The 15245-nt window shown below is 34.2% G+C and overlaps 1 protein-coding gene across 1 annotated transcript in view; it reads left to right on the top strand.

The window, feature by feature from the left end:
• Positions 1–988: 988 nt before the first annotated feature.
• si:dkey-262k9.2 overlaps positions 989–15245 on the top strand; it is a 29450-nt gene continuing 15193 nt past the window's right edge. The window contains exons 1-3 of the mRNA XM_042771712.1: positions 989–1056; positions 1150–1164; positions 12122–12182. Coding sequence (XP_042627646.1) covers positions 989–1056; positions 1150–1164; positions 12122–12182 — 144 coding nt within the window. The remainder of the gene's footprint in view (positions 1057–1149; positions 1165–12121; positions 12183–15245) is intronic.

The raw sequence follows: 15245 nt of genomic DNA on the forward strand, positions 1-15245 counted from the left end.
AGTCTATCTTATGCAGCCTTTTAAATACCTATTATCCCAGTCTCCAAAACCAATCAGAGCACTGCCAAGTTTGGAACCTGGAACTGGGGACATGACCTATTTATATACATAAAAGGATCCATTTTCTCCCTCTAGGCATGAATGAACAGTATCAAATTGCAAGATCATTTCCGAGAACATGCAGTCTTCTCAAAACATTTAAAACACTCCTGAGAATGACTGACACAACTTTTCTGAAACAGTATGAGCTTGCGATGGTAAATGATGAAAATTATATGCACCACGTGGGTTTGGTTTTCATAAGCATAAAAATAATAATCATAATAATACTTCAAATTCACCAGCCCAGTAAAACACCTTAAAGCAATCTGTCTCCAGTCAATGATATTTCTAAATGTCAAAAAGCATCTGTCTACACCATTTCCATGTATATTTTCTAACAACTGTTGACTGAATCAGGTTTTCTGTTTCTACCAAAACCTGCAAACAAGTCAGCAGTACAACATTATAATTGGGCTGATAAAACAAGCATAAAGTTTCCTTTTCTAAATTTTGTTTATACCATTTAAAGTGCAGAAAGTTGAATTTGCAATCCAGTTTTTTCCCCTAAAACAACACTAAAAAGTTAGTCTAGCCATATGCAACAGGTTATTACACACTGCCATAATGCCATAAAAAGACAATCCACATGGGCTTTGAGCAGCAGAAAGGCCTCCAACCTTACAAATGCTATTATCAGAGCACACAAGTGACTATGTCAATATTGTAACCATGAAACTTCCTGCCCAGTTAGATGCCGTGTGAACAGATATTCCCAGAGGTGAAACAACAGAGATTTATGATAAAAGAGAGAGAATAGCAAAACACACCTCACAGTGAAGACAGACTGAAGGACTTTCTGTTCATTGACAATGCAGTCCCATGAGTCCAGAGTAACAATGGGATGAACATTACTGTACATCTCACCCCCCCCTTTTAAGGATCAAGCATGGCAAAGCATGTGGCGAATAAAGCATTATGCCAAGCTCAAGAGGACAGCAGCATCCAATTCAGAATGTACAGATTTACCGATAAAGTATCCTCTTATACATTCACTTGCTTGTGTTGCAGCAAGCAACATTAACTCACTCTGCTTCTTTTTCTGCAAAGGTGTTGCAGTCAAAGGTGAGGTAATGAGAGGCCATGCAACAAGCAGGTGGCCTTTTGCTCTTTTCCATGCACCCATCTGAGTTACTACACCTTCCTTCAAAGAGATTTGATGAAAAAATAAATCATATTTATTTTCTCCTGTAGCACTATTTTATTTTTTCATTTAATTGTTTCAAATCATAATATATAACAACAGAATGGGAAAAAAGATAATATAATTAACAAAAATTTTGGAGACAAGCTGTAGTAACCTATTATTCTCTTATTTTCTATTATTATTATTATAATTTTTTTTTTACGTTTTTGAAAGAAGTATTTTATGCTCACCAAGGCTGCATTTATTTGATTGAAAATACAGTAAACCAGTAATATTGTGAAATATTAATGACATTAAAAAAGTCTAATGTGATATATTTTCAAATGTAATTTATTCCTGTGATGTAAAGCTGAATTTTCTGCATCATTACTCCAGTCTTCAGTGTCCCATGAACCTTTAGAAATCTTCTAATATGCTGATTTGCTACAAGAAACATTTCTTATTATCAATGCTGAAAATAGCTGTGCTGCTTGATATTTTTATGGTAATCATGATATTTTTTTAGGATTCTTCAATGAACAGAAATTTTTATTTATTTATTTTATTTTATTTTATTTTATTTATTTATTTATTTTGAAGCTTTTTTTGGAACATTATAATTACATTTAAACGAACTTTTTTTATATATATAAATTTAATGGATCCTTGCTGAAGGAAATTACTTTGAAAAAAATTCTGACCCCAATCTTTTGAATGGTATAGTCTATTATGATTTTAAAAAGCTGGTTCACCTAAATTTTACCTCTGTACTTGAAGGATCTCTGACAGGCAGCACAGCAAAGCTTTGCAGAAAAGAATTAAATGAAAATAAAATAAAACGGACCATCGTATTAATATTACCGAAAAAGTATTTAACACAACGCACACAAAACTACCAGAAATATTTGATAGAAAAAAAGTTTATTTTTAGCTTTCTTTAATTGGTATTTAATTATATGTAATATCTCATAGTTAAAAAGAAGGCATTTGCAGAAGGCTGTGCAGAAATGTACTATTTCCTTGTACTTACCACTTCCTGTAAAAGTCCTCTGTAGATTTAGATGCATGTGCATCTTCACACGCAGCACTATTGTTCTACAGAGAAAGCATCTTTCTCTGACCTTTCTAAACTCATGCACAAAAAATTGCATGCAATGACTTATCAACAGCTCTGGGTTTACCACAGCTTAATGTCACTGGAAGGATCGGTGGGTGAGTGAGGAAAGCACATTATTATTAATAAATAAATGTGTTTTGTTGATGCTATTGCTTATCAGAGCTAATAACCAAAAGTTCTGAAATAAGTGGTTAAGATTGCAAGTTGCATTCTTATTGGTCTGACTGTGTAAATGCAGTTGCATGTCCAGTGTGGATCTGAATAAAGAGAAAAAGAGGATCAAACATTGATTAATTCACAAAGAATGTGCAATAAGGCAACTTAAAAGACATCAAATACAGCAAGGTACAGTAAACATACAGTTAGGCTATTAAATGTCTTTAAAACTTGTAAATAAAAATCAACAAATATAAATTTTTAGATATTAATCTCTTAACAAGCTCTTAATACATGGTGCAATACTGCCATCTAGTGATTATATAGACCTATCACACTCCATTTACGCCTTATTGGCTGCTCTGTGCATAGCAAATAGTTGCCAAGATGAAATTGCTAATCGAAATACTTGTCGGTCAATAACAGTGGTGCATTAAGAATGCACTGTACAAAGCCACCAGGGCTCAGATCTGAATATAAATAGCCTAAACTCACAGCTTAGCTGCATTTACTCTGCACCATCAATATAATATTATAACACATCCCATAGTGGCTTCCTTTGACATGGTTTCATTTGGCAATATGCCATGCATAAATAGCTCAATATGGTGCAATTAATGCATCAAACTTGCCTCAGTTGCATGAATATGAATGCGGACAGGAAAAAAGCCTTTTCACTCAATGAAGAGGGGAATGAGCTGCTGTATAGTAGGCCAAAATAAGACTGAACTAGTTTAGAACTAATACAAACATAGTATCTACACCATCATTTGTCCAAAAGCCAGGACCGGCCATCACTATATGATAAATAGCCATAATAGACCCGTTGGTTGTGACCTGAAAATGATTTCAAAGACTCTTAAAGGGGAAAAGAAAGCGTTGATGCCTTGCACCAAAACATAGCCAAAACAAAAAAGTTCCTTCAGACAGGAACTCTTGAGATTTTGGTAGTCCGAAAATAAAAAAAGACCTTTATACATATATATATATACACACACACACACACACACACACACACACACACACACACACACACACACACACACACACACACACACACACACACACACACACACACACACACATACATACACAGTACAGTATATAGAAAATCAGATAGGAGTTTAAATGGCAATCAAAAATATTTTTAATACACAAATATTGAAAATATCAACAAATATGAAGGAAGGAATTTTATTTCACTATTTACAGGGTATCTGCAGAATTTATATATTTTTTTAATTTAAGGCAATATATGACCCATTTTAAGAGCTGCACAAGTAAAATGAACACCGTATAAGTGGAGTTGGACAATGTCTATGGTAACATACAGTATTGAGTCATAAAATTACATGATTTACAGTTCAGATACAGGTTTTCACAAAAACAAAAATCTTATACAACAGCATTTTAGCCTTTAGACCATTTTTATGAAAAGGGATAAGTCAAGCATATAAATGTCAGTTTATTATTTATGTCTTAATTGTTTAGATTTTTAGAAGGCACATTAACTTCTTTGTCATTTACAACTCTATGTGTTTACTGCGTAAAAAGATGAGTTGATATTTGCATGGATTAGACCACAACAACAAGAAAGGCTTGTTGGAAATGCAAATTCATTCTCTGCCACGAGGTGGCGCTTTAGGAGCGCTGAAATATTTCAGTTTTCCCGGGAACGGCTTCAACAAAGCAGCTCCTCGCTCATAAACGCTGCTTTGTCAGGAATTATAGGTAACGTTAAAATGAAATAAAAAATGCCAACGAGACGTTTCTAACTGCCGCTCAATCTCAAATTAGAACATGAATCACATGTTTTAGAAAATAGCAAATCTTATATTAAAAATGCAGTTTATGAATTATAACCGATATTTGCGATATTCAAAATAGTATTAGTCTCATCCATCTTCACAAGCTGTAAAGAACAAAGACTTTGTATCTCCAACCTGAACATTTACATAGTGGGGCGAGCTGAAACATGCAGGTTCAGGCTGGAGATGATTAGAATTGCAAACATGCCCTCTAACTATGACTAGTACAAGCGTCCTCTGGCCGTTCACCTGGTTAGATCAGGTTGGAGGACGTGCCATATTTCACTCATATTGTAACCCTATACCAAACCTGACACAAAAACCTGCCTGCTGATTTTCATATACAAATAATAACTGCATAAACACTCATTTTAGTAAAAAAACAACATTAGCGGGTGTATATAAAAAAAAAAAAAAAAAAAAAAACAAACAACAACAACAACAACACATTTAATAATTTGCAATTGGAATATATTTAATCCTTTTTTTTTTTTTGTGTTAAATGTGCCTCCTTTTTTCAGACCTCCATTGAAATGCCTTGGGCTGTTGTTCATAGTTTTATCTCTAACCGTGAACTAATTGTTTGATGAAGCGCTTTAATATCTGAATGTCAGTGCATCTACCTGTGCGGATCACCTAAGGCTTAGTCAAGGCATCATGGAAATATGTGACCTGTTTTTCAACTCGTTTTGTGGCCCTGCAAACCTTTGTGTACTTGAACAACATGTACTAAAGCCAATTTGTGCTGGAACCTGCTAGTTATGATGCAACCTTTGCAATTCAAAACAAGTTGCCCCCATTCTTGACTCGCTGTCCCCTCCCCACACCTCCACTGCACACAAGCACACAATAGGGCACACAATCGTTTCTGTTTGTGGTGACGACAGGAACACATCCAGACAACACCCCTCTGCCCTCTTGAATGGTTATGTGGTTTTTGGGTAATAAACTGTGAAGGGTTTTCACTGTTGAGACAGTTTCTAGATCCTGATCTTTCTCAAAACAGCTGCTGTACACCATATCAGTCCATCAAAGCTACAAGGCGGGCTCTTCGAAGACATGCATGTTTGCACAGAAGGTTCATGGTTATCATGAGTCATCTGCTGTTTGGTGCAGGTCCGTTTTGAGGTCATGCTAGTGAACTGCCAAATGTTGACAACATTACATGTTTCTCTTCGATGAGAACAGTCCATGAAGTGTCATGACTCATCCTGCACCAAATATATCTGTGGCCACTCAAATGTAGTATGAAAATACCATAGAGCAAATTATTTCTCATGGCTATAACATAAACTAAAAGCTACTTCCTTTTTCAATAAAATATGAGGAGGCAAGGGAGAGAAAAACTAATACAAGAAAACTGTATTTCAGGGTAAGCTTATTTTAAAATAAAAAGAATAGTGTATGCTAAAATAAAAAAAAAAATAGTACGCCGAGAATTAAATGTAATAACATAACAAAGATTATTATTTAGTTTGAAATCATGAAAATCAAAAAATAAATAAAAAAAAAAAAAAAAACACAAAAAAAAATAAAATAAATATCAATCACAAAAAAAAAAAAAAATAATTTGTAATAATAATAATAATAATAATAATTTTATTGAGCCAGGATGCATTGAATTGATTCAAAATGACATCACGACAAGACTTTTATAATGTTACAAAAAATCATATTCTTTTGAACTGCCTATTTGTTAAAAAAAAAAAAAAGAAAAAAATTATCATGGTTTCCACAAAAATATTAAGCAGCAGTTTACAACATTGACAATAAGAAATGTTTCTTGAGCAGCAAATCAGCATATTAGAAAGATTTCTGAAGGATCATGTGACACTAAAGTCTGAAGTAGTCAAAAAAAAATAATTATATTATTTAATAATTTAAATAATTATTTTAAATGCCAATACTACTGTTTTTCCCCTTATTTTTTATCAAATAAATACACTTTGTGAGACTTACACATAAAAAAATAAATATTTTTTTTTTAATAAATTTTAAAAAATTACTGACCCTAAACTTTTGAACAAGTGCATAATTATTAATTATACAGCACTAAAACTTAATTATATCACCTGAACTGGTAACAGAATAATAATAATAATAATAATAATAATAACAATAATAATAATAATAATAATAATAATAATAATAATAATAATAATAAGTATTATTATTAAACAGTATACGGTATATCGTGTAATTTTATAATAAATTCCAGGGTGATTGATTAACTCTTTTGAGAATACGGAAAAGATTTCATATAGTTCCCATAGTTAGAGACTTTTTATCGTTATAGTTAGAGTTAGAAACTTTTTATCTTCCTTTCTTTAGAAGTCATAAACAGTGCCAAGCAACTTTTCAAACTAACTGTTTATCAGATCACCTGTGACTCAGAGACGCTTATGTCATGTTTCCAAGAGTGATGAATAACAATGCATTTTGTAAAGCCACCTTTCAAAACAAGTGTGGGCCTACCATAACTGGTTCTTTAGCTTCTTAACAGCTGCATGAATGCCAGCAGAACCAGTTGTTCCTTTGCTGACTTTAGCTGAAAAATCCGTTAGAAAGGGTACAGGCGGAGCCCTCCGGGTAAGTGTTATTTTGGCACTGTAGAGTAGCTGAGGAGTAACACCTTTGCCTACAGGTCTTCAGCAATCCTTCGTCAGCCAACTAGAAGAAAGAGAGACATGAGTGAGTCAGATGCATGACCGATACTCAAAACAAGATCATCATGGCGTCAAGGAGCCAGGTAGACAAATATACAAACCTGCAAGGGTCACATATTCTCAAAGCGTTCAAAGAGATTTTCATAAAAACAACAACAACAACAACAACAAAAACTTTTCAGGAATAGTTCTGTCACCATTTACTCATCCTCACATCTTTCAGAACCTGTATGAACTTATTTCTTCCAAGGAACAACACGAAAGGAGAGGTTTACAGCACATGTCCAAGCTGCTCTTTTACATACATTGAAAATGAATGGTGACCAAACACTTTTAATGCGAGATTTTTAGTGAATAATGGTCCGGGTCCTTACACAAAGCAATTGCATGACTTTGGATGACTTGAAATGTAATACATAAGTCATATAGACTGATTGACAGCCTCTGGTCACCATCCACTTTCATTGTATGAAAGAATGCAACTCAGACACTCTGCTAAACCTCTCCTTTCGTGTTATACTGCACTTAGGAATCCATCAAGGTTTGGAAGGCCTGAGAGTAAGTAAATGATTGAAAATGTTCATTTTTGGGTGAACTCTTTTAATATAGCAGCCTCGCATCCACTGAAAACTTCTTCAGGAGAATCATTTGCTTTGACATTGTGTCTGTGCATATGTTATAATGGGAGTTGGCTGGGCAAGCTAAGGCTTGACTATACATTTGAAGGACATGAGGATTGTTCCTTAGTTTAGGTGGATTACATGTGACTAATTCAACCCTGTTTGCTGATAGCCAAAAGTCATTATATCACTCAAACACCCGATATTACAAAGTGTTCACAGGTTTAAATTACTTGCATTTGTGACACTTATTAAACACTGTAAAGCCTGATATATAAAATAATAGTCAGATTTTTTTTTTTAACCATTTAATGGAAAGTTTGCATGTGTTTTATATATTTGTAAGTGAGTTGCTGCAGTTCAAATGTTAAATATTAATGACAATTTAAAACCTATGTGCACTTTTACTTTAAATAAATAAAGCCTTTTACTTGATAAAAAAATATGATCTATCGATCAGAGGGAAGAAAGCATGTAGAAGATCGTCTTCAAGTTTTTCAGCACATTGATAATGTATGAAATATGATACAGTAGGCTTTAACCATGTAAAGCCTGTACTGTATCACATTTGATACATTAAGGCCTCTGAATTATCAATGAATAATCAATGTGATCAAAACTTTCCTGAATAACTTAGTATTATGAGTTTGACCGCATAATTTCGAGTTTTGCTTTTATACAAAGCTTACATAAACGGGAGTTTAATTAAAATCAGGTAACTTATGTTTTAGACATAAGCGGTAGGTGCAGTTCTGCCACCCACTGGGGTGGAGCGTGAAACCGAGCTGGAGGAAAACAAGAAAATCATAAACCCCCTCTCAATACTATTGACCGATGCTGACTGACGCACTCTGTACAAGTTCTGAAGAATTTATTGTTTTGTTCGCGAGCGAATCAGACATTTTAAGTAATAGATTTGTTTTGTTGACAATTAAGGGAAATAATTATGAAGCTTAAACACCCTGTCTCTTTGCAGATACGTGTATTGTTTTAATAAAAGATAATTAGACTTGTTTTGTCCGTGACTTTAGAATGAGTGAATGACTCACTCATAGCATGCAGAGGCTTGCAGCCACCTACGTAATGTAGCCTACAGAAAGATTCAAAAGATTCGAGTCATTGGGATGAATCAAAATCCACACCTTCTTTGATACCAATTCAGTTGAGTGAGTGAATCATTGGCTCAAAAGAACCGATTGAAATGAACCGAGTCAAAGGAGTCAATCATTTCCGAATGAGACGGGCTTCATTCTGATGCTAGACATTCAGAGAATAATTTAAATAATGTTTTTTTTGTTTGCTGCAATATTGTCAAAATATTACGCTTTAGTGCTTTACAATACGACCCGCTACTTAATTAATATAACTTACGCTAGTTACTGAAAAACATTTGATAAAATATACCCTGATTAAAAACTTCAACCTGCTGTAAAAAGTCGAACAAATGCTATTAGCAACACCATGTACAGAAAAATTAGATAAAATTTCAGTTTGTATACTGTTTGCTTAAACAAACCAGTGACAACTTTTATATTTTGTAAAAAGCTAAACAATATTTTTAAACATAGCTACACAATCAATTATCAAAAGTCAGTGAAGAAGTATGATAAGAACAATAACAATTCATTTTGTTATTGTTCAAACTAATACAACACAAATAAATCAACCAGATCTGGCCTTGCTGGAAATTAAGAAAATGTAAAACAATGTAAGAACGGGAAAGAGAATGGTTCCCCTGAAATAATGTTGAGCAGATGAAAGATATAGAAGTATTCATCATTACATTCAGCACCTGAGGGGTCCAGCCAATCCCAGTTCTTGTCAAACATGTAATTCATACAAAAAGTACAGCACTCTTGAAACATCAATTCATTTTCATTTGAGATTCATGGAATCTTTCCCCTCAGCATTTACAACTATCCTGTATAAATCATTCATGTGAAAATGCTGACTGCATAAGAGAGAACAAGAATTTGAACTGATATATGATACAGAAAAGGCCCCTCCATAAATGTCAACAATACACTCTGTACAAATCCATTCTTTTACAGTCAGCAAGGTGTAGGTGAAACTCGTGCAGGTGTCAGATTTCATGTGGAACGTCAGCCAATGAGACATTCACATCGCAGCCCTGTCAAACGCGCACAGGAGTTAAGACAGCCAGGAAGTTCCCATTCCGCCAGGAAGGTTGACATAGGAGCTCATATGAGAATAGAGACAGTCATCAGCGCATGTGAACGACACATCCAGCAGTGGACTAAAATTTGGTGAGTGGGACTTTTTTCTATACTGCTTCTAAAAGCATGGCAGGAGTGTATGTCTCCAAAGTAAGGATCTTTTCATTTCTTTTTAATAAACCTTTTAAGTTAACACAGGAATACGAAAAGCTTTATCTCTTGAATGAAAATAGTTCTTTTTCATATGTACATTTCTGTGATATGCAATACAGAGCAAATGGCAACAAGCTACAAGCAAAATAAATGAAAAATAAATGTCTGGCAGCTTGTTTACAAACTACTGCAAATTCATTTGTTGCTACTTTGCAGAAACCTGTAAGTGCTCAAAGCACTGCTACAGAATGCATCACATGCCAGGATATATATATATATATATATATATATATATATATAATTAATATAATATATCAATATCAATATCAATATCAATATATTAAGATAAAGCATCTGTCTACGAAAAACAGCAATATGGGGAACTTCTCCCATGTCTATACAAAACAGGAACAGTTGCATCCTCTTTTAAAGAGTTTTTTTTTTTTTTTTTAATTCCCTTATATGTTTCCACTGGACATGGTTGTGCAACTCCCAAACTTCAGTGTGTGTGTGTTGTTGGGATGGGTTAAACTGCTCAACTTCACTGTGAAGTCTTAAGAATTTCTTGAACTGAGTTGCTAAAAGAGGTCAAGGCAATGAAACTGTTGTCTTTTTATCACACTTTTAACGCCTGCTATCTTTCATGAAGATTGCGAGACTGACTGTATGCATGGGAAACGCATTTCACACTCTATATGTTTTCCACAATGCATATGTTTGCATTATTCAGCAACACCTTATACAGGCATGGCATTTATTAACCCCTTAACGGTCACTCACATTTTTAAACATAGACTTGTAAAGTGCACAATCTAAACTTAAATTTTTATAATTCATGAACAAAAACATTTTGTGACATGATATTGATGTACCATTTTCATGGTAACGCAATGTCTGATTTTAAAAATGGGTTTCAAAGGATGAATTTTGAGATTTTAAGTTTTCAGTCAATATATAATTTCTGATGATTTCTAAAGTGTGACAGAGAAAAAGGCAACGAAAAGACTTTTTTTTTGACAAAGGTCAGAACTCCTGTTATGATGTAGATTTTTGAGGGTGCACTCTTGTCATAAATTAAACTATTACTTTTCCTACATATTTTTTAACAAAAAACATTGGTAAAATATCTATTTAGGAGTCTTAGACCTTTCCAACGATATATCATGATATATGTCATGATTAGATTAGGATTTAATTGTAATATAGTGAAGTAAATTTAGGCGTCCCGTATATGGGACGGTGACAGTTTTAATAATAGCATTTATACTGTGCTTATCATCATTTAATATTATGCATGCATCTTTTTGACAGGAGGAATAAGTTTTGGTCAAAGTGGGACAGGGGAAGGACTCGTGATACCCTGGTCTGTTCTCAGTTTTGGTTCCCAAATATTTGGTGCATGAAACTCACATGACTCGCTTTCACATATCAGTGCATCAATCTAAAAATAATTTATTTTTGACACAGTGGCACATTTAAAGCTTTTATTGTTTCATTCCGCTGATAAACATAGCGCAGATGAAGTGAAACTTGTGCACATGTGAGCGTCACCTGCAGCTTTAGCGTGGTAGCAAATCTGACTGCTCATTGGCGTGTTATTTCAAATCAGATAATTAAATTGGTTGACACTTAAAGATTTAACCATGTTTGAAACTTCCTTTTTTGTTTTTATAAATATCATTATTTTCAACATAAAAGCTTTAAGCTTTAAAGATTGCTCATATTTGCATTATTTTGGAAGGGCTCTGGTTTTGTGGCGTCTTGTACAAAACATACCAAAATGTGTTTACAAAAGCAATGCATTTAAAAATGCATTTTGTACATACAGTCTTCACCTTCATCTGACTGTGCAATGCAGAAATATCTACGAATTCACGTAACCCGTCGCTTGTCTTCCAGCGCATGCGCAAATCTCTGAGAAAGCATTTGTATCCCGATTAACGTTCTTCTATATAGTTCTTAAAACTTATGTAATCACAAAATTAATCTTGGATAATTACTTTAAGCTTTTGACATTTCTATTTTATATCAATAAAAAGGTTAAAAACAAACGGCTTTATATCATTATACCAGAAGGCATATTTTAGCCTATGGTGTGCTTCTAAATATTGTCGGTTGAGAACCACTGGTGTAGTTTTGTTGCACATGACGTGCATAGCGCAGTTTTTTGATCTCAGAGAATGATTCTGCTGCTCTCAGAACTCAGCTTCAGTCAGCTCAGCTTCCTGTCCTATTCAGTGCGGCAGGGGCCAAGGAAGTGGTGAGTCTGTAATTAAACTTTGTTTTACTATCAATAGTTTATGCCCGTGCAGAAGCCTTAATAGTAGATGCAGTGTTTCATTGGCTGTTGGATGTTTCACTAGTGATGTTTATTTGCAGTTGTAGTGAAAGCCATATGGTCAGTGGAAATATTGAAAATAACTCAAGTGCTGTAGATGTTTCCTCCTCCAATGTGAAAACAGGTTTTTGGTACAAAACAAACTTTGTCAGGGACTATTTTCAGGTTATATACAACTGCTCATTTATATTATTATTCCTATTATAATAATATTACTGTTAGTTTTACCATTGCAGTTACTGTTCTCAGGAGTTCTTAAAAAGTCTGCATTGCATGGCAACTATAATGCTTAAAGGAGTTTTCTGTCTCAAAAGCTCTTCTGAAACAGTAACAGATTCAGATTCACAGAATATGCTAGTTTATTTTTGTAAATGCAACAGTGCGTGCCTGTAAAGCAAGGCTACCAGTGTTCTCAGAGCACGGTTTGGAGGAAAACCTGGTATGCAGACTTGGTTCTCCAGACTTTTTTGCTAAAGTTTACCTAAACTGTTTGCACAGTCATGTTAGCTTTCAGATACTAAAGGAAGGTTGTGCAGTATGTTTGTCTTGACTGCACTCAAGAACATTCTTTCACGTTTTTTGTCATGCTTGGGAACATTGTCAGTTGAGTTTTGAGTTCTGTGCAGTTGATCAGGTGACCTAAATGGTCACACGTACAGAGAATGTCAAACCACTACTTGCCAGACGTGAGGTTTTTTTTGAAGTGCTAAATTTTTCAGCAAATTTCCCCTCTACCAGCACCCCAGTTTCTGAGCCACCTCATACTTGGATGCCTTTGGGGGTTTTTGGGTGTTTGTGTATCTGTCACACTTTTTTTTTTTTTACCTATACCTCCATCAGCAAATATCATGTAACACAAACTTTATGTAATCATAACCATATCTTTATTATATGAGCTCCATGTGGTTGGTTGCTGCGGTTAAGTTTGCGTCTGAGTATGTTTTTATGTGCTGCTTTATTCTGAGACCCTTTGATGAATGTTTGATGTCCCTACTATTGTACTGTAGGTCCTGTCTGTCATCATTGCTCTTCTTTTATAACAAGTCACCCGTCAAAACTCAAAAAAGGAATACATAAAGTAATAGTTGGTCCCAAAATAAAACATTATGCTACCATTTACTCACCCTCAAGCCATTCTAACTTTTGTTCTTCTGTGAAATGCAAAAAGAAAAATACTTTGAATAATGTGCTGGTCACTCTTTTCCATGCAATTGCTATGAATAGGGAATATAGGACTATTACTGTATATGACTTTAGAAAACTATCAGAAGTACGACTTTTATGATGTTTTTATATATTTATCATCATAGGACTTTTTCCAGCCCTTATTGAAATAACATGGAAAACAAACCGAGCTCTGTTTCCTCAGAGAGAGAGAAAGAGAGAGAGGGAACGAGAGAGAGAGAGAGAGAGAGAGAGAGAGAGAGAGAGAGAGAGAGAGAAAGTAAAACCAGTTTAGAATGACATAAGGGTTGAGTAAAGATGATAAAATTTTCTGTTTTCTGGTAAATTTTGCCTTTAAATCTAATTCAAACTGTCCGAATTCCCTCTTACAACTAATATTTTCTGTTGTACTGTACAGTGTTATTTTGGTCTGTGCTTTTATTGAATGTCTTGCTCATAGACCATAAAGGAAATATGACCAAATCAGAATTTCAACCTCCTGCTTTTTTCTGTTTCAAGCAATCACACCTGTGAAACTTTTGTTTGTGAGTCTTACATAAACTATGTTTTTACTGTCCCACAAGTCTTTCACTTTCAGTTCAGGCCAAATTTAAATATTTACCGAAACCATGTCTATTAACTTTAGTCACATATCTGCAGACTGCAGCGTTGAGGTTTTTGGTTCACTCAAGGTGTTGGCAGTGACGAACTGTAGATCAAAAGATGGCTATCTATGTTTAGAATCTTTGTCGCGACATATAACAGTTCACTTGTGCCACTAAGCCAGATGTGAAAGTGTGAAATAAAGAAAAGAGCTGGCAGATCAAGTATTTACACTTTAGGAGCTGGCATAATGGGGAATAAAGCAACACATGTCACCTCTCAACAATATGTCAGCTGTATGTATGTCAATACGTTCAGTTTAAAATAATTTGATTTAAGCAGCTAATGACTAACAAGGAAATTCAGCCTCTAATACAGCCTCATTGTACTGCTTTGGAGTTTTGAGTTTATAATAAGAAACCTTCAGAAAAAGAAGCTTTTGAATGCTAACTTAATGCGCATTAAGTGGTTTTGTCCTATAGCCAGCCATATCAGCTATAATATTGTCACGTCTGTTTAGGACACTGTGCATGTCTGTGCTTATATAGAACCTGAATGTTACATATAATACTGACATTATGAAAGGATTTACTGATTCAACTGGGAGTTGTCAGTGAGTCTGGCCTAGATATGTTTGAGACATGAACGAGAGTTTGTGACTCAGATGATGTGAGCAATCAGACCAGATTAATTTCCATAAAAATGGAGCAAGGCAGTTTCTTAGTCACCAGTTTATTCTCTCCTGTTTTCTGGTGGAAATTGTTTTTGTGCTGCACAAAATAATCTTCATATCTTTTTTGTTGACCCTTTCCTCATCTGCTTAAATTCTACATGAAATCAGCTGACCCTACGACCCTAGCTTTTTTTTAAATGCATATACCTGCTCATATTACGAAGAGTTTACAATAGAGAAAAGGGGGCAAAAATGTTCAGCTTTGCAATCTTTACTCACTAATGTGACTTGAAACTTGTTCCATCTCTGTAAAGATGTTCCTTTCTGGATAATGTTAACCAATGTCAAAATAGCTATTTAATCATTGTTTTAACAAACTTTAATTTGTTCTGGGTCATTCTAGTAACACCAAGTTTTCAGAAGCCAATCAATTCCTGAAGTACCAAATCACGTCCCATCCTATATATATATATATATATATATATATATATATATATATATATATATATATATATATATATATATATATATATATATATATATAT

Source organism: Cyprinus carpio, chromosome A15 (genome assembly GCF_018340385.1).
Source record: "Cyprinus carpio isolate SPL01 chromosome A15, ASM1834038v1, whole genome shotgun sequence".
NCBI lineage: Eukaryota > Metazoa > Chordata > Actinopteri > Cypriniformes > Cyprinidae > Cyprinus > Cyprinus carpio.